The 22,601-nt window shown below is 40.1% G+C and overlaps 1 protein-coding gene across 1 annotated transcript in view; it reads left to right on the forward strand.

Moving 5' to 3' along the window:
- Positions 1 to 377: 377 nt before the first annotated feature.
- Positions 378 to 22,601, forward strand: part of Nup160 (nucleoporin 160) — a 53,172-nt gene continuing 30,948 nt past the window's right edge. Inside the window, exons 1-15 of the mRNA XM_075961258.1 lie at positions 378 to 516; positions 768 to 879; positions 5,276 to 5,486; positions 6,458 to 6,680; positions 8,046 to 8,124; positions 9,004 to 9,118; positions 10,570 to 10,728; positions 13,024 to 13,101; positions 13,724 to 13,821; positions 15,356 to 15,440; positions 18,166 to 18,234; positions 19,963 to 20,046; positions 20,254 to 20,424; positions 21,567 to 21,666; positions 21,781 to 21,946. Of these exons, the coding sequence (XP_075817373.1) occupies positions 417 to 516; positions 768 to 879; positions 5,276 to 5,486; positions 6,458 to 6,680; positions 8,046 to 8,124; positions 9,004 to 9,118; positions 10,570 to 10,728; positions 13,024 to 13,101; positions 13,724 to 13,821; positions 15,356 to 15,440; positions 18,166 to 18,234; positions 19,963 to 20,046; positions 20,254 to 20,424; positions 21,567 to 21,666; positions 21,781 to 21,946 (1,850 nt within the window). The 5' untranslated portion in view covers positions 378 to 416. The remainder of the gene's footprint in view (positions 517 to 767; positions 880 to 5,275; positions 5,487 to 6,457; positions 6,681 to 8,045; positions 8,125 to 9,003; positions 9,119 to 10,569; positions 10,729 to 13,023; positions 13,102 to 13,723; positions 13,822 to 15,355; positions 15,441 to 18,165; positions 18,235 to 19,962; positions 20,047 to 20,253; positions 20,425 to 21,566; positions 21,667 to 21,780; positions 21,947 to 22,601) is intronic.

Genomic DNA, 22,601 nt, shown 5'->3' on the forward strand with positions numbered 1-22,601 from the left:
CTTCCATTCATTTTTCTTCCGTTTTTCTGAACGTGGAAGAGGCTGGGTGACAACTTCTACGCAATCAGACCGAGGGGGAAGGCGGCCCAGGTTTAGGACACAGGTCCCTTAGGCCTCTTCCCAGGCGCCCGCGCCAGCTTTTCAAAATGGAAACACACACAGCCCCGCCCCTGCTCGAGGCCGCCGGGAAAGGCGCTGCCTCTGTCGCCGCCGCTGGCCGCTCCCAGGCGACCGCAGGCCGAGTCGTCTTCCTCCTAGTCTCATTCTCGTGATGAAAACTCGCGGGTGACAGTCAGACTCGCGGTTCTCAGCCACTCAGACCCGCCGTGACTCCAACTTTGCGCCATATCCCCGGAAGTGACGACAGCGACGCGACCCGCCCTTGTCCCGTCGGGCCTCGCGGCGACGGCGGGAAGATGGCGGCGGCGGGATCCCTGGAACGGAGCTTCGTGGAGCTGATCGGAGCTGAACGCGAAAGGCCCAGGCACTTTCGGGAATTTACAGCCCGCGTCGTTGGTACGGAAAGGGCTTGGGGGAATGGGAGCCACTGCTTCCCTTCGGGATCGTCAAGTTCGACTTTGGCCTTCTCCCTGGTTTGTCCAAGTCCACATGCCCAAAGCCAGTGCCTCACAGCCTGACTTCTTTCTCCTTTTCCCACGTCCTGTTGTATGCACTGTCAGTCCCTTGCACTCTGTTTCCTCAGCACTCCTCAGTGCCTGACATCCCCAGAGAAGCACGTGTGAGAGCCGACCGCATTCATTTTGCAGGGACTGCCAGTGCTGTTTTTGGAGCCGTGAAATACAGCGAGAGCGCGGGAGGCTTCTATTATGTGGAAAGTGGCAAGTTGTTCTCCGTCACCAGAAACAGGTTCATTCATTGGTGAGTGCTGCGTTCCCCAAACCCCTGGAAGGTAGGGTTGTCTGATGTATGAATATTCGTGCCTGTTCCAAATTACTACGTCCAGCAGTAATCACATAGGAAGAGAGAATCGCTGCCTTCAGTTCATGTCATAATTGGTTCTAGGAGAGTTATTCTGCTAGCAGGTTAAAAACAAAGGAGATACAACATTAAAGACCCATTTTAGACATATATTTATAGTGTCAATATAGTCTTTGATGTTGCTTCTGCCGATGAGATTGAACTTGTACATGTCATACATGGTGCTGAGTACCAGGAAATGGTGCAAAATATTGTAGCTATGTAAGGACAGAAATATAGTAGATATCACTTTTGTTGTGTCAGTTTCACACACAAAAAACGACACCAAACTAATGATATAGGTTTATAAATACAGATTTTCATGCTTGCCCCAAAGCTAATGGGACGATCAGGTGTTATTGACCAGGAGGGAGGGTAGAAGGTCACAGTTATATCCAAACAATCAAAAAAATTAGCTAGGTGTGGGCGAAGAGATATCCAGTTGACCATGGAGGGAAATAGGCAAAACTTGAGCTGAGTTAGAGGAGAGGCCAGGGAACAAAGAATCTGAATAGCAAAGAAAGACTGAAAGAAAAGGAGGATGGATACAGGAAGAAAAGCCAAGATCAGTGTTTTAACTGAAAGAGACTTGGTTTTGAAGGCAAGTATGTGGATAGGGTGGTAGGTAAGGTGATAGGAGCTTAGACTTCTGTACCTTGGATGAATCTTCTTATATCCTACCATGGGTCTGGCCTTGTTTAAGCATGGGTGTGTCTTAGTTAGGGTTTTTTTGTTTATTTGTTTGTTTGTTTTTTCGAGACTGCGTTTCTCTGTAGCTTCACAGAGATCCGCCTGCCTCTGCCCTGAGTGCTGAGATTAAAGGCGTGCACCACCACTTCCAGACTGTTAGGGTTTCTGTTGCTGTGAAGAGACGCCATGACCATGACAACTTTTATAAAGGAAAGCATTTAATTGGGGCTTGCTTTCAGGTTCGGCGATTTAGTCCATTGTCATTATGGTAGGAAGCATGGTGGCATGCAGGCAGAGGCGATGTTAAAGAGGTAGCTCAGAGTCCTGCATCTGGATCAGCCCACCCTGAGTGATGGCCACACCTACCCCAAATACATCTATTTGGATAATTCTGTTAGTTGCATGACCTTCTGTGAGTAATTTTTGTCCATTTTTATTTTACCCATCTTGAATTTTAAGAATATCAACACAAAATGCTCTTGATGTTTTGGATTTTTTTTAACTTTTTAAAAATTATTTATTTATTCTTTGTACATTGGTGTTTTTCTTCCAAGTCTGTATGAGGGTGTCAGACCCCTGAAATGGAGTTATAGATTGCAGTTGTGAGCTGCAGTGTGGGTGCTGGACATTGAACCCAGGTCCTGTGGAAGAGCAGCCAGTGCTCTTAACTGCTCAGCCATCTCTCCAGTCCACCTCTTGGTGGTGTCTTTTTGTACTCTACTTTAAGTTATTTTCTGCTAGGTTATCTGTCCCTCAGCAAAGATGAGTAGATTTTTAGAACTTTTACTCTAAGAATAGAAAAGTCTGGATTCATTCATAGCATTTTTTTTCCTTTCCTCTATTGTGGGTAAAATCAGTCAGCTGAGTCAAAATTAACACCACAATTTACATGTACCAAAGACGGCAGTCCCAAGAGTAAGAGCTGAATTTCAGTAAAAGGAGTCAAGGTAAGAAACTTTTAGGTGGCATTTCTCCTGTCAAGGTAACAGTTATAATAAAGAAAGCTGCAGAGAGCCGCTTGAGAGAAGTGAAAATTGGAGAAGGAAAATGAAGAAAATTTATTTTAAATGATAAAGTTCAAAAATATTTTATGAATAAAACATTGAAAATAAATTTTTTAGATTTAGAAAGTATGTGTATGAGTGTTTTGCCTGCGTGCACTTATGTGCATTACATGCATACATGGTGCCCTTGGAGACCAGAAGAGGTCGTCTGGGTTCCTGGAACTGGAGTTAGGGGTGGTTGTGAGTGCTGGGGATCAAGCCTGGATTTTCTGAAAGAACAACAGGTGTTCTTAATCACTGAGCCATCCTTAGAGCCCCCAAACTGTTAACTTTTTGTGTGTGTGAGGAGTTGGTAGGTGGAGACAAGGTTGCACTGTGTATTCCCTGCTGGTATGGAACTCACTATGTAGCCAAACAGGCCTATAATTTACAAAGATCTGTCTGCCTTTATCTCCAGAGTGCCACGATTGAAGGTATGTGCCATCGTAAGCACTAGTCAGAACAATTTTAATAAAAGAATATATTTATCTGAAAGGAGCAGTGGGATAAAACTAAAGGCTGAAATTTAAGGAAGACTAAGTTGGTTGATTTGTGTGTGTGTGTATGTGCGTGTGTGTGTGTATACGTGTTATATATAATTTAAATTTAGTCTTGATGCTCATTTAATCATTCTGAAGTCAGTGTGATCACAAGATAGAGTAAAGGAGAAACCTTTGGCAGTCACTTAAGTATAACCTGGTACTGCTAAGAAAAGGGCCCTAAAGTAGAAAAAAACAAGATTTCCTGAGTAAATTGGGAGCATGGGGATCATGGGAGAGGGTAGAAGGGGATGGGAGCAGAGAAAAATATATAGCTCAAGAAAAGGAATGAAAAAAGGGGGGGGGGGCCCTAAGGATAGGATAAAGGCAAAGAGCCATTGTCCGTCTGTATTTAAGGACTGGTTCCAGCACCTCTCTCTTCAGACACCGCAGTCTGCAAACAGCCCCCATGCTGTTAAACAGCACAGTATTCGCAGGTGATCTGCCTGGCCACACACACTTTAGTTCACTCTAGCCCACTTCAGTGCTTTATATATAATGTGCTGCATAGAGGGATGCTGAAAAGAGAATAGAGATACAAACACAGGTTTGGTTTGGTTTTCAATTTGTAATTAGTTGAATTCGTGGGCATAGAACCTATGAATTTGCAGAGGCAACTAACTGGAATCTGAGGAGAAAGGTTTATTTTAGTTCACAGTTTTAGAGGTTCTGGTCCAGAACTGATCTATTCTTACCTTTGGTCCTATGGCTTCACCCTTAAAAGGTCCTACCATATCTCAGTAGTGCCTTGAAGACTAAACCTTTAACACATAAGACTTGGGGAGACATTCAAAATCCAAACTAGCATCATACATGTTGACATAGACCAGTGAGTGTGTGCTACAGATGTTTTAGAATGATAAGTACTTAGAAAGCAAAGGTAAGAAATACCTTGCAGAATTAGGTAAAGTGGCAACATCTGTGATGGGTACAAATGACAGCACAGGCAGTAGGGGTGATTAGTAGGGGTGGCTCCTGTGTTATGATATGGATTTGAATAAAGCCCCCCTCTTCCCACTGCCACATATGCTGCTTCCATCTGCATTTGTATCTTATCAGACAGTGTTTAGTGAATGTCAGCTCTGATTCAAATACTTTCCTAAGTCTGCAGATAGCCAAATACACATGACAATTACCTCTATACTTAAAGTGTTTATTGCCATTTATTCAGAAACTCTCTTTGAAGAATAATAGGAAGTTGGACTGGCATAATGGTGTAGAAACAAACCTTGGTAGGCTTAACATGCAGTTAATTTTATATTTTTAAAAATATTAAACACTAACTGGGCAGTGGCAGTGCACGCCTTTAATCCCAGCACTCAAGAGGCGGAGGCACTCACTCTGTGAGTTCGAGACCAGCCTGGTCTACAAGAGCTAGTTCTAGGACAGACTCCAAAGCTACAGAGAAACCCTGTCTCGAAAAAAACAAATAAATAAATAAATATTAAATACTGACCCTTATAAAACAAGAGCAAAACTCATAAAATTGCTATTTTTTAATATGTTAAAATGTAACAGATAAGGAAAATGTGCTTATTATTTGTTTGGTGCTATAGTGTGTGTGGATACCCCATTCCTCTACAAGTGATGGGCGGGATTAATTTTTATATAGCAGAATTTATCTTAAGTAGGGGCTAAGGAAATGGATGTATATTTAATGTTACCATAATGAGATTTAGATTTTGTTGTTCTGTTGTGTTTTATAAGTCTATATAATATGTTCTTAAATGAAAAAGTGGTCTAAACAAGACATGGTGCACTCCTTTAATCCCAGCTCTCAGGAGACAGAGGCAGGTAGATCTCTGTGAGTTTGAGGCCAGCCTGGTCTATGTAGTGAGTTTCATGGCAGGGCTATGTAGAGAGACCCTGGAGAGAAAGAGAAGGAGAGAAGAAAAGGGATCCAAATTGGATTGTCTAATCCTTTTCAAATTTGAAGAGTTCATTTAGACACAATTATCATGTGTTTTAGTGCAGCAGTCATTGAGAAAGAAAAATTTTAATTAATCTCTCTCTCTTTTTAAACAGGAAGACTTCTGGGGATACATTGGAGCTGGTGGAGGAATCACTGGACATAAATTTGTTGAATAATGCAGTTCGCCTAAAATTCCAAAATTGCAGCCTCTTACCCAGTGGGGTTCATGTCTCTGAAACTCAGAATCATGTGATAATCTTGATATTAACCAATCAGACAGTGCACAGGTTAATTTTACCACATCCTTCCCGTATGTACAGAAGTGTAAGTTGATTGTTATGTGCAGTAACTTGTTTCCCATATTATGCTAGCTATCACAGATTTAGGACTGGAGTGAAATTCTTTGAAATGGAAAAAAATTGGATTCCTTGTTTTAACCAAGCATACTTTATAGTTATGGTTTGAAATAATTAAACTTGGGGATGGTATTCGGTCATAGAGTGCTGGCCTCACATGAACAAATCCCTGGGTTCCATCCTCATAAATTGAATTTATGCCTGTAATCCCACTACTTAGGAGATGGAAACAGAAAGGTCACAAGTTCAGGGTCATCAGGGAGTTCAAGGCTAATTTGGGCTTCATAAGACCGAGTCTCAGCAACATAAAGATCAGACATTTTAGCCGGGCAGTGGTGGTGCATGCCTTTAATCCCAGCACTCAGGAGGTAGAGGAAGGCAGATCTCTAAGTTTAAGGCCTAGATCTAGGACAGGCTCCAAAGCTACAGAAAAACCAAAAATAAAAAATAAAAAGGTTCAGACATTTTAAGTTGATAAACTAATTTTCTTATACATCTATAATTTCAGAAACAGGGAGGCTGAGGTAGAGGATTTCAAATCTCAGCGCAATCTCAGCTATACAGAAGTTCATAGCCAACCTGGGCCGCATAGTGACAGCCTGGCTGGCAGGGAAGGGAGAAAGCTTTTATCTCATGCTCAACTTTTTTTTTTTTTTTTGAGATTTGTTTTTATGTGTATGACTGTTTTGCCTGAATAAATACACCACTTGCATGCAGTGCCAGTGAGGGCCAGAGGGCGTCATATCCCCTGAAACTGGAGTTATAGGCAGTTGTGAGCCGCTATGTAAGTGCTGGGAACAAAACCTAGGTCCACAGGTGCTCTTAACCACTGAGCCATCCTTCCGACCCATCAACATCTTTTTAAATAAATATTCTTAGTAATTGAGAGGAACTAAACAAAATTCAGCTTATTTCAAAACAGATTCTTTTTCATTACAGGAGCTGGTAACTGAAAGTCAGATGCAGTCAATATTTACTGACATTGGAAAAGTTGATTTCAGAGATCCTTGCAACTATCAATTAATTCCAACAGTACCTGGACTGTCCCCAAATTCTACCACCTCTGCAGCTTGGCTTAGCAGTGATGGGGAGGCTCTTTTTGCTTTACCATCTGCTGCTGGCGGCATCTTTGTTCTTAAACTACCTCCTTATGACATACCTGGTAAGGATGGGAATGGAGCGTGAATTTATCTTTCATCATCAGTGGTGACATTAAAACAGACATTCAGTCCCATCCATTGTCAGTGCAAGGGTTAAGTCTGTATTGTTCCTGCTTTCATTGTTGCTTGTTTGCTCCCTGCTGTTGTATATTTATTCAGTGGGTGAGGAACTAGAAGAAGGAATGCTGGGTATAGGAAAACAGATTGTGTGTGTGTGTGTGTGTGTGTGTGTGTGTGTGTGTGTGTGTACGCGTGCGCGCCTATTCAAAGTTCAGCAGTAGACATAAATTACTATTCCCACCCTCATACTGAAAAGTATTGTATTTACAAAGAATGAATTTGGGGACCAAATTGACAGCTGATCCCTGTTTGAAGTCACCACTGTTTTTTGCCTGCAATATTGGATTAAAGTCCTAAATGTGTCCAGACCTGCCCTCCCATTTCAGGAACTTCTCAGGGAGATTGATACATTAAACATTGGTTAGGGGACTAAAGAGATGGGTCAGCAGTTAAAACACTGGCTGCTCTTCCAAAGGACCTGGGTTCTATTTCAAGCATTCACACGCCAGCTTATAACTTCAGTCCCATGGGATCTAGTGCCCTCTTCTGGACTTCAAGGGCATCAGGCATGCAAGTGGTGCGTGTGTACATGTGCAGGCAAAACACCCATACAGATAAATACATTAGCAAACAAAATCATGCTACTGCAGTGTTGATAATGATCTGAATAAACCCAGTCTCCATACATTGGCTAACATTGAGTGCCCCAGTGCTGTCTCTCCCCCCACCCTCTATACCAGCTATATGCCTTTTGCAGTTTCTTAAAGACATGAGGCATATTCCTGACTTGGAATTCCCCACCAATGTTTTTAGTTCATGATTCTGTCTCCTCAATGAAGCCTTCCTTGACCAACCTTTTGAAAATGCCGTCTTCCCTCCACAATCCCAGCAATGCTTACTTTCCTTTTCACTATTAATTTAACTTTCCTACTTCTCTCATCCTCCAGCAGTAGAATGTTAAGTTTCATCAGGGCAATTGTTTGTTTACCACTAAATCTCCAACACCTAGAACTACTGCTACATGAAAGGGAGCCAGTGATTAAGAAAATATGAGATGATTCTATTGACTGGAAGAATAGACTCCTATCTGTAAATGGCAAGACATTTTCCCTAAGAATATAAAAAAATATGATCTGGTACTAATTCAAAGTATTTTAGGTGTGATATATGTAGAAAAGTACATTTAAGAACCTTGTGAGTATAAAAATGTAGAAGTCTGTCATGTATTATAAAGACCTCCTTGATCCTGTTTGTGGCTTTGGGTTTTTCTAAGTTATAATCAGGAGGTTCCTTGGATATCGTTGCAGGGGTAGCATCAATTGTGGAACTGAAACAGAGTTCAGTGATGCAGCGATTGCTCACAGGCTGGATGCCCACAGCTATAAGGTAAGTTGTGCCCTGCAGGAAATCAAAGGGGCCAGGTTGTAATCCTTGTGTTATTACTTCTGTTGTACTGAGTTTAGGAGTGCATAGCATGATGTCCTGCCTGAGGAAAGCCGCACTCCAGAGTCTGTCTTATTTGCAGAACTATACTTTGATACCATACTTCTCTGTTTTCACAATGTCCAATTCCATGCTATACCCAGATTTGAGTTAGACTGCTAAGGTGGAGTGCACAAGATGTTCTTGCAGGTAACAAGCACTTGCTGTCGAGCCTGACATCCTAGCAAGTCTTATGTCAGGTCCCACATGGTAGAGGGGAGAAGCCCAGCTACTACATTGTCCACTGACCGTCACACATGAACCCTGGTGTTCATTCTGTCTGTCTCTCTCTCTCTCTCTCTCTCTCTCTGTCTGTCTCTCTCTCTCTCTCTCTCTCTCTCTCTCTCTCTCTCTCTCTCTCTCTCTCTCACACACACACACACACACACACACACACAGAGTTTAAAAATGTACTTTTAAAAAAGACCTAATAAGCCTGATGTGGTCATGCATGACTTTAATCTTAGTATTCAGGAGGCAAAGGCAGATAGATCTCTGTGAGTTTGAGGCTAACCAGAGCTATATAATGAGACTCTGTCTCAGAAAAAGGAAGTTTTTGACCAATGTGAAATTAATTGCTTTTTATAATAATAGAACCTACTTGATTTTATGATAATAATTGGTATAATGTACATAGAAATGTATTTGTCTTATGCCAGCATGTAAACTCTTGTTCTTTCTAAGAATATCCATTATAGTTTTATTTTACCTCTTGAATCACAAATTCTTGTGATATGCTTATCTGCAGTAGTTAAAAAATCTAAAACCTGTCCTTGTTTTTAGGGGTGACCAGGGGCCTTCAGATCGTGCCCTCAGTCTTGCTGTTCACTGTGTTGAACACGATGCTTTCATTTTTGCCCTGTGTCAGGATCATAAACTCCGGATGTGGTCCTATAAGGTAAACACTGCATTTATGGTTGGCTAAGTTAAAATGTGAGAGTGACATGTGGAAGAGTTGAGATCTATCGTACTGCTCATTTAAAGATGATAGATCATTTGGTTTAGAAATTTAGATATACTTTCAGATCTTGACAGTTTGAATCAACATCCTTTTCTGTACATTTCCCTATTCTTATTTTTTTACTTTGATAATTTGAGCCCTATATGAGTTTAAAAGGTAATAGAAGATAGTCTTAGTGCTAGAGAGATGACTTAGCAGTTAAGAGCACTGACTGCTCTTCTGAGGGGACCTGGGTTCAATTCCCAGTACAGATATGGTAGCTCACAACTGCCTGCACTCTGGTTCCAGGGGATCTGACACCCTCAGACACACATGCAAGCAAAACACCAATAAATATAAAATAAAAATAAATTTTAAAAAAGATAAAGTCTTTACTTAAAGGCAACAGTCGTTTCAAAAATCTTTTTTTAGATGTGTTTTATGTGCATCACTGTTTTCCTTATTTGCAGTATGTATGATTAATGTGTGCTTTATGTATGCAATATGTATGATTAATGTGTGCTTGGTGCCTGCAGATATCAGAAGAGGTGTCAGATCCCCTGGAACTTATTTGCAATATGTATGATTAATGTATTCTTGGTGCCTGCAGATATCAGAAGAGGTGTCAGATCCCCTGGAACTGGTGTCACGGGTGGTTTTAGTCCCCACAACTGTGCTACTAAAATCCATGCTAGGACAGAAGAGATGGCCCTGGCTAACCGTGGTTAGCAGTACTAGCAGCTCTTCCAGAGAGTTGGGATTCAATTCCCAGCACCTATACGGTTATTTACAACTGTCTGTATCTCCATTTCCAGGGTTCAGACACCTGCTCTCCAGAGGCACCAAAGACATAAATAGTACATAGTAGTACATAAGTAGTACATATGGAGGCAAAACATCCGTACACATAAAAGTTTTAAAAACATTTTTTTAAGTGCATTTTTTTTTTTTTTTTGGTTTTTCGAGACAGGGTTTCTCTGTGGTTTTGGAGCCTGTCCTGGAACTAGCTCTTGTAGACCAGGCTGGTCTCGAACTCACAGAGATCCGCCTGTCTCTGCCTCCCGAGTGCTGGGATTAAAGGCGTGCGCCACCACCGCCCGGCTTAAGTGCATTTTTTTAAATGCATGTTGATAAGACAGTTTTCAAGATCAAAAAAAAGGCTGGTAATTTTGTTTTGTTTTGAGGTAGGGTTTCACATTGTAGCCCTAGCTGGCCTGGAACTTGCTGTGGTAGTCCTGGCTGGCTTGAACTCACAAAGATCTGCCTGCCTCTGCCTACCGAGTGTTGCGATTAAAGGTATATATGTTCCTCTCTGCCAGGCCTCTCAGAATGATTTTCTTTAAAGGTAAGGGATGTATTTCTAGTCTCACTGTTCTAGAACATCACCTATTAATCTTTCTCTTGGGCAGGACCAAATGTGCCTGATGGTGGCTGACATGCTGGAATATGTCCCTGTGAACAAAGACCTTCGACTCACTGCAGGAACGGGACATAAATTACGACTTGCATATTCACCATCCATGGGGCTCTACCTAGGAATATATATGCATTCCCCCAAAAGAGGACAGGTATGAAGAAATAAGGCGTGTGTCAAGGCGTTCTCAGTGGATTACTTGTGGGAAATGTCAGGCCCATTGAGCCCACTTAAGCTTTGTGTCAAGTGCTGAGCTGTTCAAGGGTGATTGGGTTTTGTGCTGATATATGAATTAGAAAATTGTGGAAGGGCGGTAAGGATTAAAGGAAAGTTAACCAAAACTAAATAAATTTGAAAGCAAATATGAAAATATAGGAGAAAAAAATGAAATTGCTGAAAAGGAATATAGATGTTAGTAAGTAATTATGTAGAAATTAATGTTTTCAAATATTATTGTTCACCAACCCGACACTGCTATTGTGAGGCATACAGGGTGTATGTAATTGTGTAATCAAATAATAAATAACCATTTTGGGTATTTGTGTTTAGCCTAGTGCTGTGCCTTATATGTGGATGTACTAATAGGAGCAACACTTGGGAAGGCTTACTGCGATCCTCCTAGAGAAAGGATGTGTCTTCCTTGCTTATTGTGGCTCTGATTCCCCATGCTAGGTTTCTGTCCTGCTTGTAAATCTTCACGTTCTTTGTTGGGCTCTATATCCTCTCCCTGTTTGGGCCCTGAGACCCTGACTCCTGTTGCCCACAGTGGAAATTCTCATAACAGGACAGATGAGATGGGTAACAGTGCTTGCCTGTGAGCCTGACAACCCGAGTTAGATCAGAAGAGAAACTCCTTGGTTGTCCTCTGGCCACCACACAAGTGATGGAGCACATGTTAAAACATACATAAATGCTAAGTCAGTAAATAAAATGTAATGAAAACTTAAATAGGCCTAGTGTTGTGGTACATATCTAAATCCCAATATTCAGAAGACTGAAGCAAGATTGTTGTTGTTTTGAGGCCACGCTAAGGGATATCATAAGACTGTCTCAAAAGAAAAATTTGGGGAAAAAAATGGGATAAATTCATTCTTTTTCACAAGTCTTTTGAGAAATTCTGTACTCAGCATTTCCTGGATTTTTGTTGTTTTGTTTGAGCTACTTAGTATGCATATGCATAATGATAGAAATATGGCAGAAAAATTATAAAATGTATTTTACTATAACAGATACCACAGTGATGAATTGATGAATTTTTTTCAAAAGATCCTGTCTCAAAAAACTTTTTTTTTAAAAAGTGGTTAGATGAGGGCAGTGACAAGATGGTGCAGGTGTTTGCTGCGAGACCTGAGCTCACGCTGTAGAAACAGAACAACGTACAGACACACAGACACACGTACAATAAATAAATATAAAAAAATACGTTTTCATCGTCCTGTGAATAGTTGCCTTCCTAAGGCACAGGTCATAACATTGTCAGTGCACAGTGAATTCTCTGAATTGTTAAAAATACTATACATAAGTATCCTGTGCTTTAATTTCTTCAGTTTTGTTTATCTTTTCCTCTAGTGTAAGGGATTGAACCCAAGACCTTACACACTTAAGGCAGTGACTCTACCACTGAGTTAACCTAGCCTTCAACGGTCATTTAAGAAAAGCATTTTTATATACTTAGCATATAATTTATATATAATATTTATGTTTTGTATATTATATATTTTAAATTTATATGTATGAGCATGTGCACTACAGGAACCTGTGGAGGCTAAAAGAGGGTATTGGATCGTCCTGGACCTGGAGTTATTGGCTATTGTAAGCCGCCATGTGAATCCTGGGAACCAAATCCATGGTCCTTTGCAAGAGCACTAAATGTTCTGAAATGCTGGGCTACCTCTCCAGGCTCATCAAATGTCATATTTCTATTTGAAAGTTTAGTTTTAGAAAGTGTTTTGTTATTGATGTTGTTGTCTGCAGTGTGAGATTATTTTTGTTTTCTTAAGCACACGAGGCAAATGCTCTACAGCTGAGTCCTATTCCTAATCCTGGTGGTGGATTTGAACATGTAAACATGAATTATCTTCTAATTTTACATGCAGTTCACTCGCATTGGCACTGAGGGTCAAACCTAGGATTTCACATTAGTAGTTTCTAAAGTAGTTGTAGACTCAGCAGGTGGAAGAAAGGATAGGGATTGAGAGGGAAGTTGTTTGATAGGAATAAAGTTTCAGTTTTGCAAGATAAAGAGTCCTGTATACTGGTAGCACAGCAATATCAATGTATTTAAACTGCATACTTGAAAATGGTTAAGATGGAAATTTTTAAACTAGTTAAATATGGTGGCACACACCTGGATTTGCACCATCCAGAGGTAGGAGAATTGTGAATTCTTTTCTTAGAGTAGCATGTTGATTGTATGGAGTGATGAACTATTAACTTGTGTTTTCTACAGTTCTGCGTTTTCCAGTTGGTGAGCACTGAGAATAATCGGTATAGTTTAGATCACATTTCTTCACTGTTCACTTCTCAGGTAGGTTGAACCATCTTGTACATTTCACACAAGCACAATACAAAGTGTTGACTACCTCAAAATCATAGCTGCTTGTGAGTCTGAGGCTAGAGGCTCATTTGAACACAGGCATTCCAGACCAGCATAGCAACACAGTGAGACTGTCTCAAAAGGCTTTAACTGTTTTTAAGATTATAGTCTTAAACCAGGGGGCGGTGGCGCACGCCTTTAATCCCCGCCCTCAGGAGGCAAAAGCAGGCAGATCTCTGTCAGCTCGAGGCCAACCTGGTCTACAGAGGGAGTTCCAGGACAGGCACCAAAGCTACAGAGAAACCCTGTCTCAGGCAGTTTGGGGGGGCGGGGGGTTGCGGGGAGATTATATTCTTAAAATATTTCATGTATAGACAGTTGAAAGCCCACCATGTGGGTACTAGGAATTGAGCCACAGTCTTCTGGGAAAGCAGCCAGCACTCTGAACCAGAGCTCTCTCTCCAGCCCCTCTTCACATATAGAAACAAAAAGTTTAAGTTGGGATTTATTAAGTTCATGTGCCATGTTGTGCTTTTATATATTTTTCTCTATTGTCAATACAAACTTAGTCCCTGCTCTTTTCTCTTTCTTATTTTCCCCCATTTATTTCTAGGAAACACTGGTTGATTTTGCCTTAACCTCAACGGATATCTGGGCCCTGTGGCACGATGCTGAGAACCAGACAATTGTCAAATATATCAACTTTGAACAGTATGGACTATTTAACTTTTGTCTTTTTGCTTAACCATAGGCACAGCCACACTGAGATGAGACTTTTTCGTCTAGAACCATGTAATTTAATTTGAAGGATTCTGATCTTGAAAATTTTCTAAAGTGCCACCTTTTTTGTTTTTTTACCTTTTGATTTTAGAACAAATAAATACACGTAGGGTTGGGCTAAGATAAAATACCATATTTCTTAGGTGACTAGTTATGTACCCCAAATACTTCTAATCTGGAAGCTTACTGCTAATACCATGTTTCTTATACCCACAACTTAGCAAAGACATTGAAATTCCTTTTTATTCTCAATTTCCTTAAGATAAGATCAGGGGTAAAATGAACTAGTGTGGTTCTTTGGAACTGTCTTAAGCGGGAAACTGTTTTGCTCATGAGAAAATTAACTTCAGGATTCAGAATGTGACTTAGTGAATATTGTGTCTTCCTCAGACTCAAAACCTAGCACCTCCAAGACTATGCATGGTCTTGTGTGCTTGTAATTCCAGCACTCTGGAAGGAGAGGCAGGAGGATTAGAAATTAAAGATCATCTTCAGTTACAGAGTGAGTTTAGGGCCAGCCTGGAGTACGTGAAAGCAAGAGAATCGAGAGATTGAATTGAAGCCTGATAGGGCTACAGAATAAAACCATGTCTTAAACTAAAGGGCATAGACTCTGGATTTGGGATTGCGAGCCTGGCTATGCGATTTATTAGTAAGTCTTAAGACTTACTTCCTCAGCTACAAATTAGATGTAATACATCCTTCAAGGAGATTGTAGGACATCCATGAGTAGTTTTTAGAACAGTACCTTGTGTCATATATAGTAATAATCTAGTAAAGATCAGCTATTTTTAGATTTATATTTCAGATTTTAAATTGAGGGTGTTGCCTGTTTAAGATAGAACACTGGGGCAGAGAGATGGCTCAGTTGGCAGTTTCTACTGTTTATTCATGAAGACCTGAGTTTGGATCCTCAGCACCCCTGTAAACAGCAAACCAGTCATAGCAGTGCACACTTACAAGCCCATGCTTGTAAGGCAAAGCTTACTGGCCAGGTTAGTCTAGCTAAATCGGTGACCTGTGGATTCATTGGGAGCCCTGTCTCAAAATAATAAGGTCAGGGCTAGTGAGGCATCTTGGTAAATAAAGTGCTTGCTGTGGGAGCCACACAATCCCAGAACTCCTGATGAAAAGAGAGGAGACTAGAAAGGTCCTTTGACCTCTGCGTATCTACTGTGGCCCCAGTGCACATGCTTTCACCACATCATCATTATCAATAACTGAAAACACATGGAGAACAATTGAGAAATATATTTGGCACTGAACTCTGACCTCCGCAAAGACATGCACATCTGTGCACCTGCTCGTGCACACACACACACAGGTAGTAAGAACACATAAGAACTGTACTTAGTAACAGAATGAAGTAATGATTGAACAGGGGTTCACTGATGAGGCCCCCTACTCAGATACTGCCAAAGTATATTGCTATGGTTTGGTAAAGTTTTCAATTTTTTTCTTATAGCAATGTTGCAGGTCAGTGGAATCCAGTTTTTATGCAGCCTCTGCCAGAAGAAGAAATTGTCATCAGAGATGACCAAGACCCCAGAGTAAGTCTGTAAACTGTTACTGTCAGATAATTTGAACAGACTGAAATGAGAAGGCAATGCACTGGCTTATGTGGTTGAGATGTTCAGCGTCTGCTTTCAGACAGGGCTGGCATGGTGCTTTCAGGACTTCATCTCTTGGTTTTTCGAGATGGGGTTTCTCTGTAGCTTTGGAGCCTGTCCTGGAACTAGCTCTTGTTAACCAGTCTGGCCTTGCGCTCACAAAGATCGGCCTGCCTCTGCGACCCGAGTGGTGGGATTAAAGGCGTGCCCCACCACCACCCAGCAGGACTTCATCTCTTTATTCTGCTTCTTCCTTGCTGTTTTTGTTCTTAGTTAGTACCTCTTCCCCGATAGGGCCTACATTCTGTGTGCCTAGCCTGAGTGGTGTGTTAATTCCTAATGTGTTCACTGTCCAGAATAGAATGTTCTGGGCTAGCATGACACATATGCACCATTGCAGATAGGGAGGTCAGAAGACAACTTTCTGTAATCATTTCTCTCCTTCCATCATATGGGACCCAATGTTCAAACTGAGATCATCAGGCTTGCTGGCAAGTGCCTTTACATTGTTAACTGCTGACCCATTTCAATGGCTGAGAATTTTTAATTTTCTTCTTTAGATTATTTTATTTGATATATATGAGAATTTTGTTTGTCTGTGTGTATGTGCACCCTGTGCTTGCCTGGTGTGGTGCCCACAGAGTTCTAGATTCCTGAACTAGAGTTATGGATGGATGATTGATTGGTTGATTTTTTTTTTTAAAACTCTTTGTTCTTTGGGGACCTACCACCCATCCCCCAAATAAATACACAGAGACTTATTCTTACTTATGAACACCCAGCCTTAGCTTGGCTTGTTTCTAGCCAGCTTTTCTTAACTTTATCCCTTTAATCTTTTGCTTCTGGGCTTTTAACCTTTCTCTATTCTGTATACCTCTCTTTCCTTCTTACTCCATGGGTGGCTGGCCACTGGTGTCCACCTCTCCTTTCTTTCGTCTCTTCTCTCTTCAATTTATTCTCTCTGCCTACCAGCCCCACCTATCTCTCTACTGCCTAGCTATTGATCATTCAGCTCTTTATTAGACCAATCAGCTGTTAAAGGCAGGCAGAGTAACACAGCTTCACAGAGTTAAACAAATGCAGTGTAGAAGAATGCAGCACATCTTTGCATCATTAAACAAATATTTCACAGCATATATGAATGTAAAGCATCTTAAAATAATATTCCACAACTGTGGTCAGCTGCTATGTGGGTACTAGGAACCAAAGCTGGGTCCTCTACAAGAGCAACAAGTGAGCCATCTCTCCAGCCCTAAACCTTTGTTGTTTGTTTGTTTGTTGTTGTTTTGACAGGGTCTCTGTCACCTTGGTTGTCCTGTAACTCAGTCTGTAGACCAGGCTGACCTTGAACTCTCAAATGCTGGAACTAAAGGCTGCACCACCACTGCCTGGCTATCTCCGAACATTTTAATGAGTGTAGTAATTATGCACACCTGTGAAGTGTAGCATGATAATGATACATATAAGTATCAATATAATATCAATATAATATATAGTATCAATGTAATATCAATTATAATAGTTAGTATTTGTATCCGTTTAAATATTTTGTGGAATTCAGATAAATTTTGACGAGTATAGTTTACTGACCGATTACATGCACCAGACCTGGGTTCAATTCCCAGCATCAGGGGATTTAAAGTTTATAAAGATATATGCAATGAAGAAAATTTGAAAAGGTAAAGCAATAAAACATAATAGGCCAATGTCCTCATTTTTAAAGGATATATCTTCAGGATGAATGAAAGAAGTTTTTAGTTGATGCCTTAGTGTTAAATGAGCTTAATGATTGTGGACTGAAATGATGAGGACATGCATTTCAGAAACCCCAGTTTAAGTATCTGAAATGTGAATCCGTAGAGTTTATTAGTAATGGTGATTGATTATTTCAGTTAACAAATACTGGGTTTAGGGTTTTGTTTAAAGCCAAAGTCTCATATTAACTATTAGTAGGCTTTTGTTCCATTGTGTTCATTATTGCTCAACAGATGGGCTGGAGAGACGTCTGCTCCTCCAGAGGACCTGGGTTCAGTTCCTAGCACTAACATGGCAGGCAGCTCACAGCCATCTGTAACTCCAGTTCCAAATGATCTGGCACCCTCACACAGACATATATGCAGATAAAACATCAGTGCACATAAAAATAAAAAGAAACAGCAGCTCATCAGAAGAAAGAACTCAGTAATGAAGGTCAGTCAGGATGCTTAGAAGCAAATCTAGCTCATGAGCCTTATCAAAATAATGAGGCAGCATGGAAGTTTTCTATTATAGTCTATTTGTGTGTGAGAGTTTTCTGTTATTTACAGTACCTATGTGTGAGTCCTGTGGAAATGGACTTTTAACTGCTCTTTTACCAATGCACAGCAGCAGCAGTCTGGGTCCACCCTTGGCATTTAAGACTGACAGCTGACAACTTGTTTTCCAGTGTACCCAGTAGAGTGCTGTAAGAATACATACCATTCAGAATAGCCTATCATTGAGACCCCAGAAGCATTGCAGTCTTCACTTACGCTGAAAATATGTAACTGCAGTACAGCTTCTGCTCAAGTACAGTTCATCATAGTAGAGATTCACACATTGGAGTCAGTGTGACCAACTTGCTGTGTATTTTTCCCAGTGTCATCCTTTTCAGAATGATACAGCTTTTGTTTTAATGTTCTAATAGGAAATGTATTTGCGGAGCCTTTTTACACCAGGACGATTCATAAATGCAGCTTTATCTAAAGCTTTACAGGTAAGCAAGCAAATAGCTAATGTTTTAATACTTGAAACTGTTCCTGAGTATATATATACATATAGTCTCTTGTAAATACTATTGTACTTTGTTTTAAAATTATTTTCACAAAATAAGACTTGTGACTGAGATGTAGGAGTAAGAAACATTTTCCCAGTAACTGAGGGAGCATGTCAAAGTCCAGATTGTGTGTCAACACAATTGCAAAAAGAAACTGGCATAAACTGCCATAATCTTCAGACTTGACAGAGTTTTAAAGGTTGGTTTTTAAGTTAGTTACAATTGATTCTATGTGGTTTGTACCCTTATTTTAGTACAGTGAGTGTTCAAGTTCAGGGTTCAGAGTATAGAATACTCAAAATATTTTAGCTTCAAGCCAGGTGAATATACAGTCCCAAGACAAAGGAGGATCATGAATGAGAGGCAGCCTGTCTGTATTGTATAGTGAAACTGCCTCAGAATTACATTTTATTTTTAGTCATGACTTAAAAGGTGTTTTCTATTTTTACAAAACGTGGTTTTTCCTTGTAATTTGTTGGTGTTGTTTTTGAGGAAGACTTTGAACTTCTGATCCTTCTGCCTCCACCTCCCAATAGCTAGGGTTCTATGGGTTTTAAGACAGTCTGACTGTATAGCTTAGACTAAACTCATACTCTCCATGTAGCCCAGGTTGGTCTTGAACTTTGATTGTCCTGCCTCAGTCTCTGAAGTGCTAGAATTACAGAGTGACAGTTTCCAGGCCCTTGGCTTTACTTCAGTATAGATACATTCTCTCTGATAAAACTACACAATGATATGATCACTTCTGAATAAAATAGTCTCGTTTCTTCTCTTCACCACTTCTTCATTGTTTATAATAACTAGTTGGGCTGTTTTGTGTTTGGTTTTGTTTGGTGGATTTTTGTTTGTTTGTTTGACTTTGGGCTTTTTTTTTTTCTTTTGGTTGGTTGGTTAGTTTTTCGAGACAGGGTTTCTTTGTGGAGCCCTGACTATCCTACAACTCCCTGTGTAGACCAGGCTGGCCTCAAACTCATAGATTTGCCTGCCTGTGCCTCTGAGTGCTAGGCTTTAAAGGCATGTACCACCACACCCAGCAATAATAATTAGGTGTGTGAAAATACTTCTCATAGTATATAGTATACAGTTAAGATACAAAAGCATAATTAATGCATTTATTAATTCCTGTGAGAAGAATCTTTCCTAGTAGAGTGATCACCATCATTACTAGTCAAGTTTTCTATCTTAGGCTGTGGGTCTTTGACATCGCGTACACCTTTCTTTCCAAATAGGCAATAGTCATTTTGATTGTTTTGTTTTGGTTTTGTTTTTTTTTGAGACAGGGTTTCTCTGTAATAGCCCTAGCTGTTCTGGGACTCACTTTGTAAAGGACTCAAACTCACAGCGATCCGCCTGCCTCTTCCTCCCAAGTGCTGGGATTAAAGGTGTGCGCCACTACTGTCAGGCTAGTTATTTTTATTTTAATTGATTTTTTTTTAATGATGTACATCGTTATGATTCTTTCAAACTCATAGATTTCTAAAGATTATTCTGGATTAAACTTCAATTGCTATTCTGTTAGGAATTGTTTTTGCAATATTAGAGGAGGAGGGGGAAGAGGAGGAAACTGATATTGCTGTGCAATTGAATATTGCCTTAGTGCCTTCTAGGTGAGACTTCCTTCAATTTGGATATTGTATGGTATTCTGAAATAATTTCTTTTAACTTTAGATTTTCTGCAGGGGAACTGAGAGAAACTTGGATCTTTCATGGAGTGAACTTAAAAAAGAAATTACTTTAGCTGTTGAAAATGAGGTGAGATATGGGTAAGGGTAGGATTAACAATGTTGTCTGTCTGATAGAACTGTCAGACTCTATCATTTTTATCATAATAGTAGAAAGATAAGGCTCAATCCTTATCATTAGAGAATTTGATATGTATTTACATATCTCGTGGGATTTAATGCATAAGAAATATTTGTAGAGAAAACCCCAGAAAGTTAATTTTTCTTTCTTTGTCAGCTCCAAGGAAGTGTAACAGAATATGAATTCTCCCAGGATGAATTTCGTACTTTGCAACAGGAATTCTGGTGCAAGTTCTATGCCTGCTGTCTCCAGTATCAGGAAGCCCTCTCTCACCCTCTTGCTCTACATTTGAATCCTCTCACAAACATGGTGTGCCTTCTGAAGAAAGTAAGCAAACTGGAGCATTCAGAACACCTCTGCATAGTTCAATGAGTCTTCTAAATGTTACTGTGGTACATGGTGCCATTTTTAGGACTTTATGTTTTTTAATCACTTACCTAAATCTGTAATTCATTTGAACTTAATCTTCTGCATCATTATTGGTATCTTGTTTACTTTTATATTGATGGTCTTACAAATTTAAAATAATAGTTATGAAAATAATGTGATGGCTCGTGCTTGTAAATCCTATCATCTAGAAGAGTAAATGGGAACACACCATAAGCTCCAGCTGAAGAAGCTGGAGTGAGACCCTGCTTCAACAACCAAACAAGATGATAATGATAACACAACAACAACAAATAGTGACAACACAACAATTTCTGTATATTCGTCACCCATACGCATCACTTATTAGCTTCCATTTTGGTGGGTGGATTGGTTGGTTTGTTGGTAGATGGGTTGATTTTATTGGTAGGGATTGAATCCAAGCCCATTCATGCTAACAAGCATACATAATGCCACTGAACTATATCCCAACCCCTTTGCTTCTGCTTGCTTTGCCTGCCTGCCTTTCTTCCTTCCTTCCTTCCTTCTTTTTTCTCCTCCTCTTCCTTCTTCCTCTTTATCTTCTCCCCCCCCCCTTTTTTTTTTCCTCCTGAAACACTGATGCCTTGATATCTGTAAATATTTCAGCATATATCCCCTCTCACAGGGGGCTTGCTAGTCAGTCATTCTAGCCTAATTTATGATTTTCAGGCCAGTGAGAAGCCTGTCTCAAAGGAGATGGACTGCATTCCTGAGAACGAGAGCCAAGGTTATCCTGTAGACACACCCATGCACCCCAGTCAACCAAACACATACATACAAATACACAGACACACATGTAAAAATGGAAACTTAGCTTGCTCTATCATTCTGGCTTTGCTGAGACTTAGGCATGAGGCCTGCATGAATTAGGTAAGCCATCTACCACTAAGTTACATTCCCTAGTCACTTCCAATTTTTAAAATATGACATGGAATTGTTAATAAATATTATGTACAATATGATTTGTTGTTTATATGATACATTATAGATTATGAGTTATTTTACATGGGCTTCTTTTTGAATTATTAAAACAATAATAATTGAAGGCTTTCTACGTTCAGGGATATCTGTCTTTCCTGGCGCCATCTTCCTTAGTAGATCATTTGTATCTCCTGCCTGATGAGCACCTTTTGACAGAGGATGAGACAACCATATCTGATGGTAATAATAATTGTTCTGCCTATGTTATAATATATTATAAAATATACTATACTATATTATATATATAGACTGTCATGGCTTCAGACATCAGTGTTAACATTCTCTTACTCCTAGATGCAGATGTGGCTCGGGATGTCATATGTCTTATAAAATGCCTCCGGATGATTGGAGAGTCAGTTACCATGGATATGGCAGTTTTGATGGAAACCAGTTGTTATAACTTACAGTCTCCAGAAAAGGCTGCAGAGCACATTTTGGAAGATTTGATCACTATTGATGTGTAAGGAGAATTTAGGGTAAAGTGCATTTCCTAATGGAATTTAGCAGTATTTATTATCACAGATTTTTTAATAGGTAGTCAAGTATATGAAAAATCTTAGTTTAATGTTAAAGTGATTGTTCTTGAGTCTACATAGGTCTTTCTTTTTGTGTGTGTAGTGCTGGGGAGTAACCTGCCTTGTGCATTCTAGGCAAGTGCTCTACCACTAAATTACATCACAGCACCCGTTTTATATGTTATAGGGGCAAACAAACTCAATATATACTTCTGTTACCTCAATTGAACTGGATATTCTTTTTTTGGGCTTTTTTGTTTGTTTGTTTTATTTTGTTTTGATTTTTTTTTTTTGTTTAAGACAGGCTTTCTCTGTGTAGTTTTGGAGCCTGTCCTGAAACTCGCTCTGTAGACCAGGCTGACCCCGAACTCACAGAGATCTGCCTGTCTTTTCCTCCCGAGTGCTGGGATTAAAGGTGTGCGCCACCACTGCCCAGTTGCCCAGTTTCTCTCTCTCTCTCTCTATCTCTTTCTTTCTCTCTCTCTCTCTCTCTCTCTCTCTCTCTCTCTCTCTCTCTCTCTCTTTTTTTTTTTTGGTTGAACTGGATATTCTAAAAATATACATTTTTCTCTTGTGTTCATTCCCCAATTGAAGGTAGTT

The sequence above is a fragment of the Microtus pennsylvanicus genome, chromosome 2 (genome assembly GCF_037038515.1).
Source record: "Microtus pennsylvanicus isolate mMicPen1 chromosome 2, mMicPen1.hap1, whole genome shotgun sequence".
In the NCBI taxonomy this organism is placed as follows: domain Eukaryota; kingdom Metazoa; phylum Chordata; class Mammalia; order Rodentia; family Cricetidae; genus Microtus; species Microtus pennsylvanicus.